The 22,866-nt window shown below is 45.0% G+C and overlaps 1 protein-coding gene across 3 annotated transcripts in view; it reads right to left on the reverse strand.

Annotated features, from left to right (window-relative positions):
• Positions 1-15,263: 15,263 nt before the first annotated feature.
• ARHGAP20 (Rho GTPase activating protein 20) overlaps positions 15,264-22,866 on the reverse strand; it is a 127,409-nt gene continuing 119,806 nt past the window's right edge. For all 3 annotated transcript variants that reach the window (XM_084842853.1, XM_084842852.1, XM_084842851.1), the window contains 4 exons: positions 22,608-22,717; positions 22,025-22,214; positions 18,787-18,901; positions 15,264-17,931 (listed from right to left, as the gene is read on the reverse strand). In XM_084842853.1, the coding sequence (XP_084698979.1) occupies positions 16,193-17,931; positions 18,787-18,901; positions 22,025-22,214; positions 22,608-22,717 (2,154 nt within the window). In that variant the 3' untranslated portion in view covers positions 15,264-16,192. The remainder of the gene's footprint in view (positions 17,932-18,786; positions 18,902-22,024; positions 22,215-22,607; positions 22,718-22,866) is intronic.

Below are 22,866 nucleotides of genomic sequence, written 5' to 3' on the forward strand. Positions count from 1 at the left end.
GGCTATGCCTTATTCTGTAAAAAAAACAAAAAAAAAAACCCTTGTTTCAGGTTTATTGGATTCCACAATGTCTTTTTAATAAGGGTTTGTCTAATTCACATAATGGTTGGAGATATAATACACCTAATGCTTCTCTTATCCATATGGTTTGGCAGTGCCCAGTAGTCACCTCCTTTTGGGAGAAGGTCATAATACAGATAAACTTTGTACTGGAACACTCTTTAATACTGAATGATGTACATGTCCTCCTAAACTATTTACTGGTTTCTTGGAATTTAACGTACGCTCAGCACTAATGGATTTTCCAAGCAATTTTGACAGCCAAAAGACTGATATTACAACATGGGAAGGATAAATGTTCACCTCCTGTAATGCAATGGACTGAGGACCTAACAACAATATCAATATTTCAACGGGTGCTATGTAGGTGCCACTTGCGAATGTATAAATATATGGATATTTGGTCTGCTTTTCTTGAAGCTTACACATGGGGGGGTAGGATGACGGAATACTGATATTTCTATGCATGTAATTTCTTGTCTTTTTTCTTTTTTCATGATTTGTTTTGTTTTGTTAACAACACAATAAAAAAGACTAATAGAAAAAAATGTCTGACGCAAATTTAAACTGAGGATTTCCCGTTGTCAGTACACTGCATCACTTCTTAAAATGCAGGCCAAAGGCCATAGGTGGCCATGAATGGCTTCACTTGGCAGATACAGCTGCAATGTTGTTGTCACAGTGGATATGCAAACAAATTAATCCACACTTATACAGACAGGAGTTCTGCATCATTCTCGGCTTTCTCATGGGATATTTCTGCTACATGAAGTCTACTAGACTTGGCACATGACGTTAATTTGTTAATCTGAATTGTATGTTCAGCACGGACTTATGCTGAGCACAAGGACTGCCTTAGGTGCCATAACATCAACAGCTTTCTATGGCTGGACTTCAAATGCCAACTGTTTCTAGGGGACAAGTAGGTGGGTACCACAGCTAGCAGTAGCCAAGTTAAATAGTACAGAATTTAGTCATTCAGTGACCTTATCTAAGAAGCGTTTTCAATATAGAAATGGTTTCCCTTCACTTGATCCTGTTGTCACATACTATTTAAGTCAAATATCTGGTTGTATTGTATTGTTATATTGTGGTTTTAATGTTCTATATATTTTAAATTGTTTTATTGTGTGTTGTTTGGTTTTAGTTTTTGTGAACCGCCCAGAGAGCTTCGGCTATTGGGCGGTATAGAAATGAAATAAATAAATAAATAAATAAATAAAATTGTAAAATGCATTCTGCAGATTTTGTCTATAGCTTCAATGTTTCTGAAGAACTGAAAGTGTGAAGCTATCATATTTTATACTCAACCTCAACACATTTGATTTAAGGGTTAAAAAAAAAAAAACTTCTTGCAGGGGAGATGTCTGACCTGGAGACCCTGGTGATGTTCTTGAATAATAATTTCTGGGTTTCACACTGATTCCCTCTGTGTCCTTAGGCAAGTGTCCTAACCTCTCTGGTACTCTTTCCTCATGAATGAAATACACCACAGGATTGCTGGGAAGATAAGCAAACATTAAACATTACTTCAAATATATATAAAAAAGGCTGCAAGTGAGGTGTCTCTTAAGAATTTCTTGGCATTCTTGCTTGAGAAGAAATTGAATTAACTTGACTTAAAGAAGATTCATACAAGATAGTATATTGTTTGAATTATATGTGGAGTCATAGAACAATGTGCTATCACAACACAAGACATGGAGCCTACTTCCATCAAGGTAGCCTAATGACATCAAAGTTAGGCTACCTGATACTTCTGGATATTTTGGACTACAACTCCCATAGGCCACAGTCAGCATGGGAAGGAATTAGGGGAGTTTTAGTCCAAAACATCTGGAGGGCACCAGGATGACCACCCCTGATTACAAGAATGAATGTTGTTTTTTGGAAGAACATGCTCTGTTATTTAACTGACTGACCGCAATGTTGACTCATGTGTCACACACATACATGTAGAACCTGCAACAAAATGTTACAGTGTGTCCTCACCTAGCATCAGGAGTGCTTCTGTTCAGGATTTCTGCCCACTAGCTATACCCTCTTCAGGATAATTTAAGCTGGAAGGAACTCAAGCAGGGCATTCTACTCTCCCCAAATCCGTCCCAAACCATTTCACCGCCTGAAGCAGTGGCCTGGTGTCAGTCACGCACTGCACCACTGGCAGCCAGCACACTCAGCATTGCTGGTGCTGTAGGGAAGCCACCCAACGTCTCACAAGCTTCACCAGGTCTGTGATGAACCATTGTGAGATGTGGCAAGGCACTGTGAGAATTTGCTCACCCTCACAAGACCTAGTCACGAGACTTCGCTGATGAAACTTGGGGAAGGCCTATATAAAGGCCTTTCCCCGTGTGTTTCAGCCTTCGTCTGTGGGCAGTTGCTCCAGCTGCCAGCTGGCCTAGCCAGATACTGACAGCCATGGAGTGCCTGGAGAGGCAGATGCTGCTGTTCACTGACTCGCCCTTTGGTCTGAAGTGCAGCGGTTGATGCATTTCAATCAGGAAAGAGTGTGACCCATCAGTGGTGCTCTGCAGCCTGGCCAGCAAGGTACCAGCAGCAGGGGCTCGAGCAGCTGGCTGTGGAACACCCAGCCAGGAAGCTGCTGCTACTGGTGGGACATTGCAGGGTGTGTGTGTGTGTGTGTGCGCGCGCGCACACACACGCGCATGCACCCACTTGTTCCAGTGGCTGAGGCCATGCAGCAGCAGGAAATAACATTAAGTACTTCTTCTGTAGATTTTACTCCTGAACTGGCTATTCAATGCACGAGTCAATGCACTAGTATGAAAGAAAAACCAAAACCAAATAGGCTATACCCTATGGGATTTTTTAGTTTGCTCTCATGATCCGCAATAGGCTGGAATCATCAGAGGAAGAAGCACATCTTTGAAAAATTTGACACCAAACCTGCAGAGCAGGGAAAACAGCTGCTGCAGTTGGGTGAACTGCATATAGAAAACTAAGCACAGGGAAAGTTGTGAAATGCCCCCTCCCCAACCCATCCCTCATCTTTCAATCTGAACATTTTCATGGGCAAAAACATGAAACATGGCACAGCACATGCTACTTGCCATTGGTTGTGGCTGTGTCAGGAGCTGTCAGGTCTAGAACCAGGAATTTTCATTTCTACATGTGGCTGTAAGGTAGCTACTTACGCATTACAAAAAAGAGATTTGGTGGACAAAGATTAGCATAAAATTTGCATATGCTAGTTTATATGTATAGAATCATAGAATAGTAGGATGGAAGGGGCCTACAAGGCCATCAAGTCCAACCTCCTATAGCAAAAATTATAGGTGCTATAATTTGAAAAAAACCCAAACACCAATAAACTTTGCAACAGCGGTGAAGATTTTGACAGGTGACCTGTGTCCCAGTCTGCTATCTAGGTGCCAGCTGTTGATGTGCAATTTCAACCTGATCTCCCCTTGTATGGTTTCTTATCTTCAAATTGGACTTGTACTGGGCAGCCCTTCAAACAGAGGGCCCTGAGAAATAGAAGATTGTCCTTTGCACAGAAGGGCACACATGGCCACACTATGTGGCTTCCCCATGTGATGAACTATCAGAACTACAGTGTGGAAGGAACATCTTACTGGCAGCACAATATTCTCAGGACCTACACTGGTCCCTCCTACTCAAGCTGGACATTGGGGCTGCCTGGACAGGAAGGTTTACAAAAGGCTTCCTGTTTGAGTTGGACCTTGCCTGAATAACAATGGTCCTTCTGGTTCTGGTGTTTTTCTTGGCTCAGACTCCCTGGCTCCTGGTTTCCAGCTCTGGGCTCTCCCCTGACAGCAGCTTGTGTGGAAGAGGGGCTGTAGCTCAGTGGTAGAACACATACTTTGCATGCAGAGGTCCCAGATTCGATCCCCAGGTTCTCCAAATACAGCAGGAAAAACTCCTACCTGAAACCCTGGAGAACTATCAGTCAGTGTTGACAATACTGGGCTAGATGGACCGATGGCCTGTCTCAGTATAAGGCAGCTTCCTATGTTCCTAGCCTGTGGCTCAGCCTTGATCGGCCTTTTGTAATCGTGCATGGAAATTGTTTTAATCTGCCTGATGAGTACCCTGGATTTATGTCATTTTTCTAGCAACTAAACGTCTGAGTAAACATGGCTACTCAAAGGCTAACAGAATCTGCTAAACCCTTTTGTACTGAGCACTAGTCTCTCTTCTGAAACGCTTGGCCTGGTTTTATCCATTTCATCATAGCCCAAGGCTGACAAATATCCCACCTTCCCACTTAATCTATCACAGTTTGACAGGTCCTGGGGTATATTTCACATCATGTCAGAATAGAGCAGCAGAATTGTACATTTGCAAAAATGTAATTATCAGCAGGCTAGTACATCAGATCCCCACCCACCACCACTTTAAATTTTAAAAAGTCGCATTTCACATTTATAATGATAGCATTTAATGCTTCAGTTAGAAATATTTAGTGGTACCTGATGTGCTGCTAGGAATGGATTGGATCCAGATTTTATTATATTTAGAGTAGACCCATATAAATCAATGGGACTTAAGTTAGGCATGACTCAAGTCTGGATCCAACCCATTGTTGATAAATGCACATGAAGAGTATTCTGAAATAAAGAGTAAATTCCCCAGAGAAGTTTACATGGCACCTAGGTTGTTATCTTTTTGGTGTTAGGCAAAGAGCTTTATTTTTCCCCAGGCATTTTTAGAGACCTAGTTCTAGATTATTGTGGCCGGTTTATTGATTCTTGTTCTGTTTATTGTTTTGAATTATATTGTATTTTATTCTTTAAAATAACTGTTTAAAATCTTGCAAGATGATGCTGTCAAGGTGATGCATGCCATATGCCAGCAAATTTGGAAAACACAAGAATGGCCAACAGACTGGAAAAAATCAACTTATATCCCCATACCAAAAAAGGGAAGCACCACAGAATGTTCAAACTATCGAACAGTGGCACTTATTTCACATGCCAGTAAGGTAATGCTCAAGATCTTGCAAGGTAGACTCCAGCAATTCATGGAATGAGAATTGCCAGATGTACAAGCTGTGTTTTGAAAAGGCAGAGGAACTAGAGATCAAATTGCCAATATCCGCTGGATAATGGAGAAAGCCAGGGAGTTTCAGAAAAACATCTATTTCTGTTTTATTGACTATTCTAAAGCCTTTGACTGTGTAGATCATAACAAACTGTGGCAAGTTCTTGGTGGTATGGGGATACCAAGTCATCTTGTCTGCCTCCTGAGGAATCTGTATAACGACCCAGTAGCAACGGTAAAAACAGACCACAGAACAACAGACTGGTTTAAGATTGGGAAAGGAGTATGGCAGGGTTGTATACTCTCACCCTACCTATTCAACCTGTACACAGAACACATCATGCGATGTGCTGGGCTTGATGAAGCCAAGGCTGGAGTTAAAATCGCTGGAAGAAACGTTAACAATCTCAGATATGCAGATGATACCTCTTTGATGGCTGAAAGCGAGGAGGAGCTGAGGAACCTTATGACAAAGGTGAAAGAAGAAAGTGCAAAGGCTGGGTTGCAGTTAAACCTCAAAAAAACCAAGATTATGGCAACCAGCTTGATTGAGAACTGGCAAATAGAGGGAGAAAACGTGGAGGCAGTGACAGACTTTGTCTTTCTAGGCGCAAAGATTACTGCAGACTCTGACTGCAGCCAGGAAATCAGAAGATGTTTACTTCTTGGGAGGAGAGCAATGACAAATCTTGATAAAATAGTTAAGAGCAGAGATATCACACTGACAACAAAGGTCCGCATAGTTAAAGCAATGGTATTCCCCGTAATAACCTATGGCTGCAAGAGCTGGACCATAAGGAAGGCTGAGCGAAGGAAGATAGATGCTTTTGAACTGTGGTGCTGGAGGAAAATTCTGAGAGTGCCTTGGACTGCAAGAAGATCAAACCAGTTCATCCACCAGGAAATAAAGCCAGACTGCTGACTTGAGGGAAGGATATTAAAGGCAGAACTGAAGTACTTTGGCCACATAATGAGAAGACAGGATACTCTGGAGAAGATGCTGATGCTAGGGAAAGTGGAAGGCAAAAGGAAGAGGGGCCGACCAAGGGCAAGGTGGATGGATGATATTCTGGAGGTGACGGACTCGACCTTGGGGGAGCTGGGGGTGGTGACGGCCAACAGGAAGCTCTGGCGTGGGCTAGTCCATGAAGTCACGAAGAGTCGGAAACGACTGACCGAATAAACAACAACAAATTGTATTTTATATTTTTAACTGTGTTTGAAACAGCATTTTAGTTTAGCAAAACCAATACATGCTAGCTGTGCTTATTGGCTTTTATTATACCCAGGATTTTTTCAACATGAAAAGATCAGTTCAGCTTCTAAGCTCTTCCTGAAATATGCCAGCCCAGTTTGCTAGACTATATCAGAGGTGGGTAACATGTGGCTGGCTGGCCGGCTGGCTGCATAGAGCCCCTGCAGTCCCAACACCATCCCTGCTGCCAGTCACGATATCCTTGAAAGCCAAGAAGGATCAAGTCGCACTGTCAGCATTTGGGTCCTAAATTCATTATGTGGAAATTGTAATGGTTTCCATGGGACGAAACCAGAAGTAATCAAGCGATTGAAATGAATGAATGAATGAATGAATGAACTGAAATGAATGGATGAAGTGCACAAGTTCAGAATTGCAATCCTGAAGGACAGTCATGCCTCAAAACAGTGTGGATGTGTTGGACTACAACTCCCATCACCCCCAGCCTGCACGAGAGGGGGGAATAAACACAGGCAACAGTTGACCAAGGGGTAACGTACCAGTGTGTACGTAACCACTTGGAAAGCAGGTTGCATCCTTCAGCCAAGTATTGCACAGAGAAGTGTTTAAATCTTTCCCACGCATCCTCAAGATTTCTGATTATGTGCTGGCTGCAATGTAATAAAATTCTCTGCATTGTTCCAGATGATGCAAGCAAGTGATTATGTTTTTATCGCTTTTAATATTTTAACTGTTTTTATGTATTTTATTGCTGTGAGCCGCCTTGGGAGGGCTTCTGCCCTGAAAGGCAGCCAAGAAATATTTTAAATAAATAATAAATAATCAGAGTGAATCCATCTGTACTGAGGTCACTAAGCAATTTCTCACTGTAAGAGAAAAATGTCTTCCTGATGGCAAATGTGGAAATCAGTCATAAGAAAGCACACAAGAGCTCTGGTGGAGCAGACCAAGGATACATTTTGTTCTCTCTCCCACAAGCAGGACATGAAGGTGATGGCTCCAGGCCTGCTGTTCCTTCCAGGCAACCAGTATTCTGTGGAACATAGGAAGCTGCCTTATCCTGAGTCAGGTCCATCTAGCCCAGTATTGTCAACACTGACTGGCAGTGGTGGCTCTCCAATGTTTCAGGCTGGATTCTTTCCTTGTCCTACCTGGAGATGCCAGAGATCAAACCAGGAAGCTTCTGCATGCAAAGCAGGCACTTTACCTCTGAGCTATGGCCCCTCCCCTCAGCCAATATGCCTGCGTGGCATACTAGCCAATAGCCCTTAGCCTTTGATAGACCAATCCTCTGTGAAGAGTATCTAACCTTCCTCTAAAGCACCAGTGGGGAAACATTGGATCTCCAGATGTTGTTGGATTGCAACTACCATCATCTCTGACCACTGGCCTGGCTGGCTGGGGATGATGAGAGTTGGGATCCAACAACATCTGGAGGGTCAAAGGTCCCCCAATCCTGCTTTAAAGCCATCTAAGCTAGTGGCATCTCCACACCTCGGGACAGTGAATTCCATAGCCTAATAACTGGTTGTAAAAAGCAGATGCGTTGAATCAGCAAATGGATTATACTCAGTCTTTCCAAGGAAACTTGTACTGGGATGTGACTTCAGCAACTGACACCATACCTTTCGATCTTGAACTGGAGTAACCCTGCCCAGGGCTGTTCCCCGGATCTTTTGCCACTGCTGCACAAACACCGTGTTCGTCATTCACTTCCTCTCCATAAAATAGTGGACTTGGCATCTCGTGGCTTGGGCTCAACATGTTTATTGTTAAAGCTGTGCGTCAGCAGTAACCACAAGAAGTTCCTTGAGCACGCATCTCCAAGAGCTGTGTGCAAATGGCCACTTGAAAGTTGCCACCCTATCTGTAGGCAGAGAAATGGGGGCAGGGTGAGGAACCATTTCACAGAATTTATCAGCGGGGTTGGGGGGGGGGACAGGATTTCTTCACCAGTTTTGCAGGGGGTGGGGCTCACTATTAGCGGTGGCAGCTTCTTACTTTTTTTCTTAATAAGTTGTTGTTGCTGGTTCTGTAAGCAGCGGTGGCAGCAGCAACTGAGTTGCCAGCTTGGCTACCATTTTGCAACCCCACAATGCCCTGACCATAGTGCCTTTGCAGGACATTGAGTGCAGGGGGAAATGGTGGTCGCCATTAAAAAAAATGGAGAAAATTCTGCAAAATGTCCTTCTCTATGTGGGTGGAAAAAGTATCTCAGAAAAACTCAGAAAAATGTCTTCTGAGAAATTTCAGCTCAGCTCTTCTCCTTTCCCATATATACTGTCTCAGTTGGCATCATCGTGAAATGCCACAGGTCCTCCATGGATGGAGGCATAACTGCTTTGCTGGGGGACCCACACAGATGCCAGCAAACTGGACAAAGGTTGGAGAAACACACCTATTCATAGCCCTTTTTATGACAATCCCATATTCAAAATGAATCCAATTTAAGATCCATCCCTGGCATATACTCTAAAGTACACAGTAATGCATGGTATGGAGAATGTGGATAGGGAGACATTTTTCTCCCTCTCTCAAAATACTAGAACCCAGGGTCATCCCATGAAGCTGATTGGCGGGAGATTCAGGAAAGATAAAAGGAAGGGCTTCTTCACACAGCACATAGTTAAACTATGGAATTCGCTACCACAGGATGTAGTGATGGCCACCAATTTGGATGGCTTTCAAAGGGGGTTGGACAAATTCATGGAGGAAAAGGCTATCAATGGCTACTAGTCCTGATGGCTATGTGCTACCTCCAGTACCAGAGGCCGTGAGGCTATGTACACCAGTTGCTGGGGAACATGGGTGGGAGGCTGCTGTTGTGCTCATGCCCTGCTTGTGGGTTCCTGGTTGACAGCTGGTTGGCCACTGTGTGAACAGAATGCTGGACTAGATGGACCCTTGGTCTGATCCAGCATGGCTCTTCTTATGTTCTGATGTACCCTGTAGCTTCTGGAATTAACATCTTCAGAGGAGCATGAAAGAAATGGACTTGCAATCTGATATTTTCTACAGAAAGTTGAGCCCATGCAGCTGGAAACCTCAAGCCAGGCTACCTGGATTCCACAGCCAGCTCCAGCATTTATGCATCATCTAGAGGACGAAGGTGATATACCAGATACAGTTCTCTGCTATGCTCTTTCACGTTTTCTTGGCTCTCCTTGGAATACTGTTAAGTCCCTGTCCAACACTACAAATCCATGGATCTCTCAATGCAGCCCATGTTTTTTGCATTGAATTGCTAATTGAATAGAGTATCATTGTCGGTTTTGCTAATTGGAGGGGGGTATTTTATTATTTAACATTGCCTAGCAGTCTTGGGCACTTTTTCTAAATGTGGGCTAGAAATATTGGATTGAATCTTGACTTAAATTTGTTGCACTTAGGGCAGTATTCAGTGGTACTGCTACACAGAGTAGATCCATTGAAGTGAATGGGCCTAATCTAAGTAAGACTACTGTTGGATACTGCCCTTAGTTCCAATTGAAATCAGTGAGAAGTCTTCACTAACTTGTCCCACTGATTCAATAGGATCTAAATACTTGTAAGCCAGTATTTTGTCAGCTGATGAAAGCTCTTGCTACTTTTCTGTACTGAAGTATTTTTGCATCTGTGGATTCCTTCTATATTTTAAAGCACCATCTGTAAGGGCCCAGCAACCAGGGGCACCTTGACTGCAGTACCAAACAGACAACCATCCCTCACAGGGCTAATTGCTTGCTGGTGGAAGAAAAAAGGGCTTCTGCCTCAATCCAGCAACAATCACATGTTCAGAAGGGGACATCAGTAGGTGTGTCATCTTCTGTTGCATCTGAGTATTGCTTGAATGATTGGGCTGCTTCCACATTAGAGTTTGTAGATGCATACATTAGGTCTGTAAATGTCTGTACCTAAACATGTAAAGTAGGAATGGTTAAAATAGGTGTTTGAAAAGGTGAGTATCAACCAAGCATGTCCAGAGAGCTGGGACTGTCTGCTGAAATACCCCAAGTAGCAGTATATAACCACTAGCAAGCCAAGGTTTGTTGCTGCATAAAGTAGGAAACAAAACAGTCTTTGGCTAACTTTCTTTTAGGTTGTTTTCCTTAGGTGGAAAATGGGGTTTGATTCAGGGTGTCATCACAAAAGGCAGAAATCCCGCATCCCTACCAGGCTTTCTTTTTCCAGAGTCTTTCCGGCATCACCATCAGCACAATATATGTGCCTCCCCCTTTTCTTATTTTTTACCGTTTTCCTTATGCGAACGTTCGCCGTGTGCCATTTATACAGCCACTAGATGGCTCTGTGACATTAAGGTGGTATCACAGTTCCTGGAATTACATGTCCTCTTTAATGGTATAATTTATTACTACATCATCAGTGAGTTAAATCAGTGTGGGATAAACCTAAAAAACCTCAGGAGAGGCACTGAAGGATGACTTCATGAAAAGGACCCACAAACTTCCATGAGTGACCCACCACAAGTGCATGATAAAAGCCTTGTGTGATGGCACTCACAGAAAGGTAGATCAGGATCAACTGGTAGATTACTATATGATGGTGAAGGAAAAACTTCCTAACAGCCAGAGCAGTCAGACAGACAATGGACCCAACCGCCTAGGGACGTGGTGGGCTCTTGGTTGCTGGAGGTATTGAAGCAGAGATCTGTCAGGGATGATTTAAACTGGATTCCTGTACTGAGCAGGGGGTGGACTCGATGGCCTAAATGGCCCCTTTCAACCCTATGGTTCTCATTCAACAAGGGTTTCTGACTCCCAGCAACAGCAATACAAAACAGGTTCTTCTTTCCCTACCTCCCCCAGCTCAGTTAGGCTGTTAGAATCACACTGATCTGTAGGAACTCAGATGTAGAAGTGTTCTGCTATATTCAGGGCTCATGACTGTGGGGCCCATGAAATGCTCCACCCCCTGAACCCCCATTCTGTATCTGGCTCTGGTTGGCGAACTGCAGGCTTTTAACAGAAAGCAAAGTAGATCCCACAAACCAAATGTCTGCCCATGCCTGGCTTCAAGAATACATTAACAGCCCAACCACAAAACAAGACGAAGGGCAAGATAAAATTTAAGGCCATCCTTTAGGGGGTATTCTCTGAAGGTCCGCTTACGTGGGGTTACCCTTGAAGACAGTTCGGAAACTGCAGCTGGTACAGAACGCGGAAGCTCGCCTGATTTAAAGGCAGCCGCCGTCGAGATCACATCACTCCAGTGCTGAAGGAGTTGCACTGGTTACCAGTTGTTTTCCAGGCCAAATTCAAGGTGTTAGTTTTGACCTTTAAAACCTTATATGGTTCCGGCCCAGCCTATCTTAAGGAGCGCCTCCAGCAGCACCAGACAGGCCACTTAACAAGATCAGCCTCAGATGACCTTCTCTCTGTCCCATCAGCCAGAACAGCTAGACTGGTGGGGACGAGGCAGAGGGCCTTTTCTGTGGTGGCCCCCACTCTGTGGAACTCCCTCCCTAGGGAACTCCGCCATGCCCCCTCTTTAATGAGCTTCCATCGTGCATTAAAAATGTGGTTGTTCAGGCAGGCATTTGGGGTGGGTTAGGGTATTTTAGAAAATGTTTTTATTGTAGAATTTTATTGTTTTAAACTGTTTTATTGTATGCTGCACATCACCCAGAGTGGCTGGGTGACCAGGCAGATGGACGATTAATAAATTTAATAATAATAATAATAATAATTTTTCAGTCCCTCCTCGCTCAAATTTTGACACCACCACAAGATAGTCTAATGAGGAAGGACAAATACAAGTTCCTTATGCATTCTCCCATCTGCTCACACAAATGATGGGTGAAAACATATGGCCTGTGGGAAGCATTGAGCCCACAAAAAAGATTTGTTTTTTCTTGGCCCAGGAACTCTTTAATAGAACGCTGATTCTTTTTTGTTTGTTTTAAGACCATGTTTCTGAGTCGGTTTGCAAAGAAATGTCATCAAGCAACTGATGCCAGGACTGCCAGCCTCTCATCTTCAGCATTGGGTCTTTGTCCTCTCATGACAAACCACATTAGCGTTTGAAGGGGGCTGTTTCACTGGCTGTCGTTCTGTCTCCGGAAGAGCAATGCACATAGTTCCAGCCAAGTTTATGTAACAGAGGAGGGCAGCCAGGTACATGCCTGCCAATGAGGAGGGTAGCAGAAATGGGGACCGTTTGTACTAGAGGGAATTGGGGAGAGGAAAGACATAAAACCACGTTCTTACAGTCTTTAAGATTGAGGCTCCATCCATCCATCCATCGGCTGATTATGAGCCTTCAGTTATGGAGGAATGATACAGGCATCCCTTCCTTCCAAACTGGTAACGTCACTTAGGAGCAGAATGCTACACATGAACATGCATAGTTCATGACATCTTCCCCTCCATTTTTTTTCTTGTGAGGGGAAAGAACTGTGAAAGGCAGGCGTCCACAGGTATTGCGTAGCTCACAAAAGCAACATCTGTGTGGTAGAGGGGCTCTTATGTCACTCCTCTAACCCACAAAGCCTATTTTCAAGATATCATGAAGAGGGGATTAGACAGGGCCAGACATACCATTAGGCAGAATGAGGGAGCTGCCTCAGGTGGCAGATGCTGAGGGGCAGCAAGGTGTTGGAAGACAGAACTGTACGTGCCACTTGGTTTCCCCTGCACCCCTTAAGCTAGCCTGCTCAGGTGAGTAGAGGATGCTGTCCCACGGCCACTGTTGAAGTAAGATTTCAGCTCTCAGTCTGGTTGGCTTCTGTATGTGGAATGCAAGGGGCAGCGTCTTGCCTCTGCCTCAGGCAGCAAAATGTCTTGGGGCGCCCCTGGGATTAGACTATGTCATGGAGGCATGTCAAGAGTCCTTAGTGCAGTCCCACTGGAAGCAACATGCCACTGAACGCCTCTTGATGGTGAGCAATAGGAGGGCCAGGCTGCTGCCCTCACATCCTGCTGGTGGATTGGATGCTGCACCCAATGGACCTCTGGCCTGATCTGGCAGGGATATTTTCAGTGGCCTGAGTGTATCCTCTCAGTTTTATATTGCCTCCACCCCAGGTGTTCTGAGCTGCCATAGACATGCTCTTGCCAAACATCTAGCACTGTACAACACCACTGTGGCTACATTAAGAGGGTTGGGGCTGGGGGATTTTATTCTATTTTAAAAGGCAAATGGCCAAACCTGCACAGCTGTGCCTTGGCTCCATGGCACAACACAAGGCTGTTGCTTTAACCATGGCAGCATAAGCCCACGGCAGCGTATGATCAAGATGTATGGATCAAAGGGCCTGACTTTCTGGAGGCACAGCACGTGTTCAGGTCTACAGAAGGAACTGCTCGCTTAATCAAACAGGATAGGGCAGAGAGGGCCTGGCTAGGAGACGGCTGCTGGTTGCTGTTCCCACCTGGCTTACAGGTTTTCAGCACTGTGTGCACAGTTAAACACAAAGCATGTAAAAGGAAGTAACTTATAACAACGCCCTAGTTCTCAGGGCTGAACTACACGCTACGTTAAATGCATAGTGAGCAGCTGGTCCCAACCTTTTTTACTTTAGTGTAAGCACGTGGGCACCTCATCTGGATTGGGACCACCATGCACTGGTAAGGGGGTTAAACCTTCCCACCCAGCCACTCCCTGCCCCCAATCCCCACCCCACCCCCCGGATACAGGAGCTGAAGATAAAAATCACCATTGGTGCAAATCAAGGGTTTGGTTTTTTTCCCCCCCTTTAGCCCCTGCCCAGGGCTTCTTCACACGGAGCTTTTATCCTATTGAGACTGCTCACTCACGGAAGTTTGCGGGCCCTTTATATGACATTGTGAACTTCCAAGGCATCTCCCGCACTAAATGACCTTTATTCTGTTTTTAAATAGATCGGACATGATGAGGTATCAAATTACCCCGCTTGTGTTCCGCTTGAGTTCCCTCCGGGAAAAAGGAAAAGTGGCAAGAGGAGGAGCTAGATCAATGAAACATATGGAAGACTCAGATAAGGGGGAGAAGGAGGGGGGAAAGGTGGGGGGAAGGAAGCGTGTGTAAATGGAGTCCGTTGTGATCCCGCATTTAAAACGGAAGCAGAAAGCCCGTTTTAAATGCGGGATTTTAGGCTGGTGTAGAGATGCTCCCAGGGCAAATGTAAGGAGGAAAAGTGGATTTGGATCACGACCACGCACAATTCAGTTAAGTTAGGATCCGCTGCATGCTACACATTTAACACATGTAGCTCAGCCTTCACTGAGCCCTACCTCTGGGCTGTATCATTTCAGACTGCTGCTGGGCACTCACATGATCAAAGGTTCCTCCTCCATTAACCAAGTTTCACTGCACACAGGAAACAAGATGTCAGGGAGAAAGGCTAGGCTAGGACCCTTCTCCCTGGCATCTAGTTTCTTATATGTAGGTTTCTTTACCTTTCTCTTTCTTGTGTGGGGGATGGAACATTCGATCATATGAACACTGGCCTGCACTCTGAAGTACCTCGGAGGGCAGAGGACACACACTATGAACTAGGCCAAGGAGTACATGCACATCAACAAGGAGTACATATCCACATGTACAGGCAAATGCACATCAACATGTACATGCACATCAGCAAGGAGTATATGCACATCAACTAGGCCAAGGAGTACGTGCACATCAGAAGCCAGGTTCTGGAAGCTGAGGAGCCTTTAGCACTCAGCCAAACGCAGATGATGCAGCCTCCTCATAATGACCAGCTGGGGGGGCGGGGGGGAGACACTCTTACTGTGTCAGATACGCAACACCCTGATTGTATGGAGTTCCCAAGCCACAGCCAGGAGCATCCAGCCATGGCGTGGGGGACTCTCACGCATCTCCCATTTATTTCTACGAGGACTGCGCAGGAGAAAATATTCATGGACTGCGCTCTCTATTTTTAAATGTCTCTAAGCCTTAGGCAATGCTTGGGTAGAGTAAGTACAACCTGACAGGTTGCCACAAAGGATGTTATTTGCCCAACAGTTCTCATCCCATCAGCGTTATGGAAGAACGTTATATTTATTTCAAAATACACCACTGAATGGATACACATCATCACCAGTGCCTGAACCGCCCAAAAAGTTAGCAGCGTTTTCCGCAAGTACAAAAATACACATTTATTTGAGAACATGTACAATAGCAAAAATTTACCAAGATATATTATACAATCTTGAAGCATTTCGAAGATAATGCATTACTTTCAATATATTATAATAAAGATTATTTCAATAGCATATAATAAAATTACACAAATTCTGCCTGCACCACCACCACCACCAAGATGTAATGCCATTTGAGTGTATCGTCGTTAAGAAACTATTCACAATCGTAACAAAAATGTAATAGCCAAACGGAGCACAATAAGGTGACACACACGAACCTTGGGAATTGCTAGTTATAGGAGGGTCAGGATTTATATTTCATTTTAAAATCATTCTTCTTCGCTGTGAGAGGAAAGTGACTGGAACTACTGAACAGTTGCCTCATAAAACATACAAAAACATTACAACTTCCTTTGTTGGAGGACAATGAAATGGACCATCAGCTTCAAAATAGAAATACGATACCATAGCTATGGAGCCCGGGCTGACCTCACACACTACATCCAAACCACAACAGACACAAAACATAGATTTACAATGTTTAGAACATACTGGACTGGTTCAGAGAAATGCTGCACGCAGCAAGCACATCCACAAATGTCTGCTAGGGTTTTAGAATTGAGCGTTCCTCTTGAAGGTTTTGATGTGGCCTTCCCAGATATCAGGAAACATCTTTGAAATCACAAGACTATATCTGGGAAAGCCATTCCTGTAATTCCTCAAACAGCATGAGTTCCATTAAGTCCCTGATGAGAATATATCGCCCCTGGGATATTAAAACAACCGAAGTTATGTTGAAATAATTTTTTTAGACACTGGCTGCTCAAACGTAAGATTCCTCTGTAAAAAACGTTTGGTCCATCTCCTCAAGTTGGGGGTCACCGCACAGCTTTTTCAGCCGCTCTGTTTTGCTCGCATCAGTCCCTTCCTGCAATTCTGGGGGGAAATGATTTGAATCAGACTGAAACATAAGTTCACCCTCCACTTCAGTGACATTTGGAGAAGCACAGAATTCCCTTCCAGGGTTGGATTCAACTTTGGGATCTGTGCTTGACAAAGATTTATCGTTCTTGGAATATGCTGCTTGCTGGGTTCTGACCTCTGCAAAAAGCGCAGATTCGTTTAAGTTTTCCTTGGTGACCCATTGACAGTCCGTGCTGAAGACAGCATCTGGCTCAGGTTTATGTTCAGCACTTGGATAAAGACAGGAAGGTTGTCTTTCATAAGAAGGAAAAAATGAAGAACTTTCCTCCTCTTCCTCTTCTTTGCTCTGCTCTGCCAAAAGCTCTAAGGCCTTTAGCTGCTTATCCTTGACTTCCACTGGACAAAAGGGACGGCTGCTGAGTTGCCCAACTTCTCCCTGAGAAAGACCACTCTCCTGGGCCACTGACACAACATTAACATCTGGTGTACAAGTGTTACCCAATCCTTGCTGTTGCCTTTGCTGTAAGTTACTCCCAGGGGCATCCAAAGGATACGTTTGTGACTCCACTGTGATTTTAATGGAGCTGTTCTTTGTCTCTTCCTTCTTGGAGGCTCTTTCCCTTTTCTGCAGAGTCCAGTTCTTCATGGTGGAAGCTCCACTTTTTAACCACGTGCTGGGATGCAGAGTGACAGAGCTTTTGTGAGGAGGCCATTCTAGACTCTCTTTCCTCACACATGCCAAGCTGCTGTTATGGCTACTGCTAGCTTGGTTAGGAAAAGAGCCAACCCCTGATCCAAGGTGGACGCCTGAGAAAGGGCTGAAATCAGGAGAAACCTCCCCATACTTCCTCTGAGGATGAAATGCACAGTCCAGAGGAGAGGAAGTCTCTGTTGGCGTAAACACAGAGTAGTCCGAAAACAAGGAAAAAGCACTATCTAGAGAGCTCATTGAAGACCCTGAAGGGGAGGTGCCAGGGGATGATAGGCTCGAACAGCTAGTCCTTGAGCAAATGTTCAACCTAAGGGGAGGTGGTGGGAGAAGGTGGTTAGATACATCCTTCTTTTCACTGGTCTGGCTTTCGGGACCATCTGTGCCCACTTCTAACCTTGCCACCAAACTCTGATTTATAAGCTTCTGGCCTTCCAGTTGTAGCGAGCGAAGCTGCTTGAGATAGTCTTCATCTGTGTGGGACAGGACAGCATCACAGCTGGCTTTGCGCATGGCACTTTCATGAAACCCACTGAGGGGTGTAAACTTGGAGTCAAGATGGCCGATGGTGGGCTCAGAGCAGCGCCGGTGTCTTCTCAAGCTTTTGAGAACATCGGAGATGACCGTCGACGAGTAGCCGGACGTGATGGAGCACAGAGACTCATTCTCAGAGTGCTCCCGGGACGGAGATTTGTGATGAAAACCTGTGGAAATAGACAGTGGCTGAGATTTGGCTGGTAACTGGATCTGAGGGTCTTCTGCTTCAGGTGGGTCCAAGTCACAGTCACTCAAGGTCAAAACAGAGTCCCTACTCCTGTTCTCTTGACCTCGTTTTTTAAGGAGATTGTTAAATGAGGAATCTGCGCAGTCGTTCAACTCGTTTTCCAGACTGTCGTAGGAGGAGTCATTCAGGTGAAAAGAAGAGAGATCTGCAAGAGCACAAAATAGGTGTTATTATTATTATAATATTGATTTATATCCCGCCTTTTCCCCAATACTGGTGTTAGCACAGTGTGAGGTGTCACCAGACCAGCTCAATCAAAAGCAGCACTGCTTAATAAAAACAAACAGCGGGCTTTGATGCACCATTTTTCAGAGTCCAGCAAGGTTTAAAATTCTTAATCTAAACTGACTCGTTTTCACAGCCATCCTGTAAGGTAGGGTTCAGGAGGGAGACAATGACTGGGTTCACATGAGCACCGCAGCCCACAATGGCTTATTTAAGCCACAGTGGGTTGTGGCACATGCCGGTAGTCACTGTGGCTTGTTGTGTTGTGCGAACCTGGCGAGGGTGGCTTATGTGAAGGTTAAACAACCCTCGCAGAGCCCATGGGCATAAGCCAGTGTCGGCAGGTTAGCACAACAGAATAAGCCACGGCGACCACCCACCGCGGCTTGAACGTTCGAAAGGGCAACCAGCATGCACCGCAACCTGCTATGGTTTAATAAGCCACGTGGGCTGCGGTGATCATGTATCTTGCGGAAGGCCACTCAGTCAGCTCCCTGGGATTTGGTCTTAGGAGACTCACATTCAGACCAGATGCTACCTACTTCCCTGTACCGTATTGTGATCTGGAGCACATGTTACCGTCGCCATGAAGGAGGCACCAAAAGAGACTCCGTTGGAGCCCAAGTTAGTATGCTAGAATGGCCTTCCCCAACCTGGTGCCCTCCAGATGTGTTGGGACTGCAACTCCCATCATTCCCAGCCAGCACGGCCATGGGGGAAGGCTGTGCTAGAACATCACTTATCCCTGTTTTGTTTTTGGTGTTTCCTTTTTTACCTGAACCATCTTCTCTGTTGTCATTTTTGTGCATGATATCTGTGAAGACGGAAGTAATTTCCTCTCCAAAAATCCTGCAGCAATTTTCAATTAGGAACTGTACAAGGATGGAACCCTGCAACAGAGAGGGATGATGAGATGTATTCCGATGACATGAGGTTTGTTGGGGAATTGAAGATGGATCGGAAACCATGCAGTTCATTGAAACTGTGCCCTGCCTCTGCTGGTCCATCATGCAAAAGCTCCCCCCCCCCCCCCGCTTTCCTCCCATCATCACATTCCTGGGATCAATGTAGAAGATTGTTTTCAATTCTCATGGTTTGTGCTATGAAGAAATGTGTAGTTATGCAAATATTTCCTTTATAGAATGCCCTTTATATATAGATTGACACATATAAATAGTGTGCATTTTTTAAAATGCGGAGCCTTCTTTCCTTCTAGTCCCTGCTGTTTCCTTGGCACGGAACAAGCCCTTTCCACAATGCCGTCTTCCTCTTTTGCTTAGCACTAGAACATTTCCCTTGCCTGCCTGCTGTCAGCTGTGTGTGCTCTCATTTCTGCGCCAGTTCTTTTCTTCCCACACAAATCCTCCTAGCGCAACCTGTTTGTTCTAGGCTGCCTCCCAAGACAAGGCTGGAATTTGAAAGTGCCCTCCAAGAGTTATTGGTCACATTGGGAAAGGAGGATAGGGTTATCGTTGCTCTTGATTTTGTAGCACCTAGTCTTGTCTGTTGAACAGCTTTAAATTAACAAAAATGTATTAATGTATTAAATGTATTAATAATCATATAATAAAGCATAGGAACCACCACTGGGGTTTGAGGCAAGTTTATATATTCTACCAAATTGGTGAACCCTTTTTTTTTCATTAAATCATTTCAAGCTGTATACTGGGAGTTGTATATTTGAATACTTGTCCATAAAACAAAACTGAAACAACCCCCCCCCCCACCTCCCTGCACATAGAAAAGCACACACATCAGGGATTGAACCTCTCTCTCTTCCCCCCAAATTGCTTTCTACATGCAAGGAGACATTACTTTTTTGTGGCAGAATATTCAGACACCCAACCTCTCACTATAGTCCAAGAAAAGTTTTACTACTTGATTCTGCTGTCTGTACTGAACCGGCCCTAAGGAAGTCTGTCTAAATACCCTTCCTGCCTCTAGGGCCAATACAAGCCATACAGAAAAATGACATTACTAACATGTCTGCACTTGAGCTGAACCAAATGTTCTTTTGGGAACCTTTTCAGCTTGAACCTAAGGGCTCGGTGGTGGAGGCTGGTGGGGAGATTTCATGAAACTATGCCCCCCGCCCACACACACCTTTTTGCCATCCCAGGTGTGTGCTTTTTGCCATCCCAGGTGTGTGCTTTTTGCCATCCCAGGTGCATACTCCTGCTGACAGCAGTGATCCAGCTTGCTGGGTGTCTTTTGTTCAATGCTTCCTAGTTTTCCCTTACCAGGAAGATACTGGAATGAGGGCAGAAAGCATCATCTCCTGTTCCTGCCCTCACTGACAATGCCACATCACCCTCGCACTGTTATCTTCTGGGTAGGAGAAACCAGGAAGCATGGAAGAAGTGATACCCAGCACCTGGGATGTTGGATGGCTTCCACGATAAATGAGGCAAAGTCTTTGCCCCTGTTTGCGCTCCACACTACTTGAAGCTCTGCTGGAAGGGTTCGAAAGTTAGGATTTTGACTTCACCCTTCCAATAACACAGGGTCCTTCTCTCTCTCTCTCTCTCTCTGAATCTGTTTCCACAGAGTATGAGACCTGAACTCAGGTGTGGACGCTGAAGATGGATTAGGGGATGATGCAGCAATAGGTCTGGGCCCATTTAGAAACTCAACACCTCTGCCAGCCACAGCAGCTTTTTGACCAGGTGCAGGGAGAGAGGCCAGTTGAGTAGGCAATGTAAAACAGGCAACATAAGAGGTGGGCAGATGCCAACTCCTGAGCTTAGGAGGGTTGGGGCAAATGAGGGGCAAATAAATCTGGGATTTTATTCTATTCCACACTAGGCCCTACACTTGCCAAGGTCTAGTTTTACTTATTGTATTTCTGTCCCACTTCTCTGGAACCAACCCAGGCAATTTCTAAGAAGTTTGTAAGGTTGCCCTGCCTGCACAGCGAATAGTTTCATCTTAAGCCAGGCTGACTCAATGTGCCTCGTGCATTTCATGACTTCACTGCTGCTTCCTGTAATGGTAGCATGAAGCACACAGGGTTTGAACTGAAGAATGCATAAAGAAGTGGCGCAAGAATGTAGAATGGCTGAGCCATCTTTTTGCTTTTTAAATTCTGGTTTACAGTGGTTAGGAGAGTACAGAAAATCTTGACCAGGAGAAATGCATCTGCCAATCTCGGATTAATGTCCAGAGTTGATCCTAACAGGGCTACAGTCTGGGGCGGCAATGTTTTTTAAGGCTGTACTCGTCTGTCAGGATAATATGCTGGGAACCACACTTAGCTCCCATGTGTTGGCAGCTGCAGTGCATGAGCTAAGAGATGCCCCCAGCATCATCTGGGGTGTCAAATCTCTCATGTAGTGACACCTGTAGTGGTAACTGCGCTTTAAGTAAAATGTCGTGGTCTCAATATGTATTGGAGGTTTGCTTTGAAGTTCAATATTGTACAGGGCAAAACAACAACAACAAAACAGCCTCTTGTACCAAGAGTTGTTTCCGGGTTCCCTCCCCAAATTTTCTTTAGCCATGTAGCTCCTTCTACAGGTTCATTGGGGGGGGGGGGGGGAATCCAGCAAAACGTTGCAGGAAGTGGAGCAATGCTGACATAGGAAGGAGCTATGGGTCTGGACACCTGATTTGATGTTACTAAGCAACCTTCCCCAACCTGATGCCCTCCAGATGTGTCGGACAGCAACTCCCAGCATTCCCAGCTCTAAAGTGGTGTGGAAAAGAGACACACACCGCAGCAGCGACCATGCCACCAAAGGAAAAATCAGAAAGGGCTCTTGGATGTTCGAAGAAAACAAGTGAGAAAGTACAAGTGAAGCAGGCTCCCCCCCCTCCCCCCCGGTTCTGGGCCTTGCCCAACATGGGGAAATATCCAGCCTAGCCTTGCTTCTCCCCACTTTAATTAAGATATGGAAGCATGGGGAGAGGAAGCACAATTCACTCACGCTTCCTCTTGCACCACTTCCTTGGAACGTCTGAAATGGCCCCAAGCGAAGAGACACTGCTGAGCAGAATGGTTGCACTCAATTTACCTTCTTTGTGAATTCTTCTTCAGTCCCAGGGCTCGCGGGAGAGGGAGGCCAGAGCAAGCTGGGTGCAATGCAGACTGCTAAATTAAAGGCAGTCATCTGGTTGTCTTCAGACTGCTTTTCTATGCTGTGCAATACTCCGAAGAGGTAACGCAACAGCACCACATTGGCTCTGGGGAGCTGTTCCATTAGCCTAGAAACACACAAAAGCACTTCTTTGAAAGACAAGCTGGTGTTTGCAAAAATTATCCTCAAGATCCTTCCTCCCCAGCTGACCCTCCTAATGGCACCAATCTGAGGCCCGTTTCATGGTAAGTGGAAGTTTGCGAAGGAAACAAATACCCCCACTTTCTATGCTAAATAAAGAGAACGGTACTCTAAATACACTTTTCTGCATGTTGTAAGCAGGTGGGAATACTTAGAAGGGGACCAAGACAGAGTACTGAACTAGATACAACAATCAAAATGAATACATCTAAGTTTATGAGTTTGACTGAAATGGAGCCTATAAGGCCTACATTTCACAGTTCTATTTCTGGGTATTCGTTTTTGGAGGGACCCCAGGAGAATATACAAATAAGTCTACCTGTGGATGCTTTTTATCTTCTCTTCATGGTTCCCTTCATCCATTAGGGAAACCCACTGATCAAAGAGTTGGGATGAGAAAATGCTGCCTGGGATATTACGAAGAAAATCCTTATTGAGAGAGAAGGGAGAACAGCACACATGAGCCATCGTTTCTGGGGGAAAGAAACCTATACAGTAAGCCAATTAACTATTGGGACAGCATGATTCAAACCTGTGTTTTGTATCCTCTAGCTCAGGGATGGGGATTTCTGTCTCTC

This window comes from Heloderma suspectum, chromosome 3, assembly GCF_057233095.1.
Source record: "Heloderma suspectum isolate Gila_16-S chromosome 3, 16-S_ref, whole genome shotgun sequence".
Lineage (NCBI taxonomy): Eukaryota > Metazoa > Chordata > Lepidosauria > Squamata > Helodermatidae > Heloderma > Heloderma suspectum.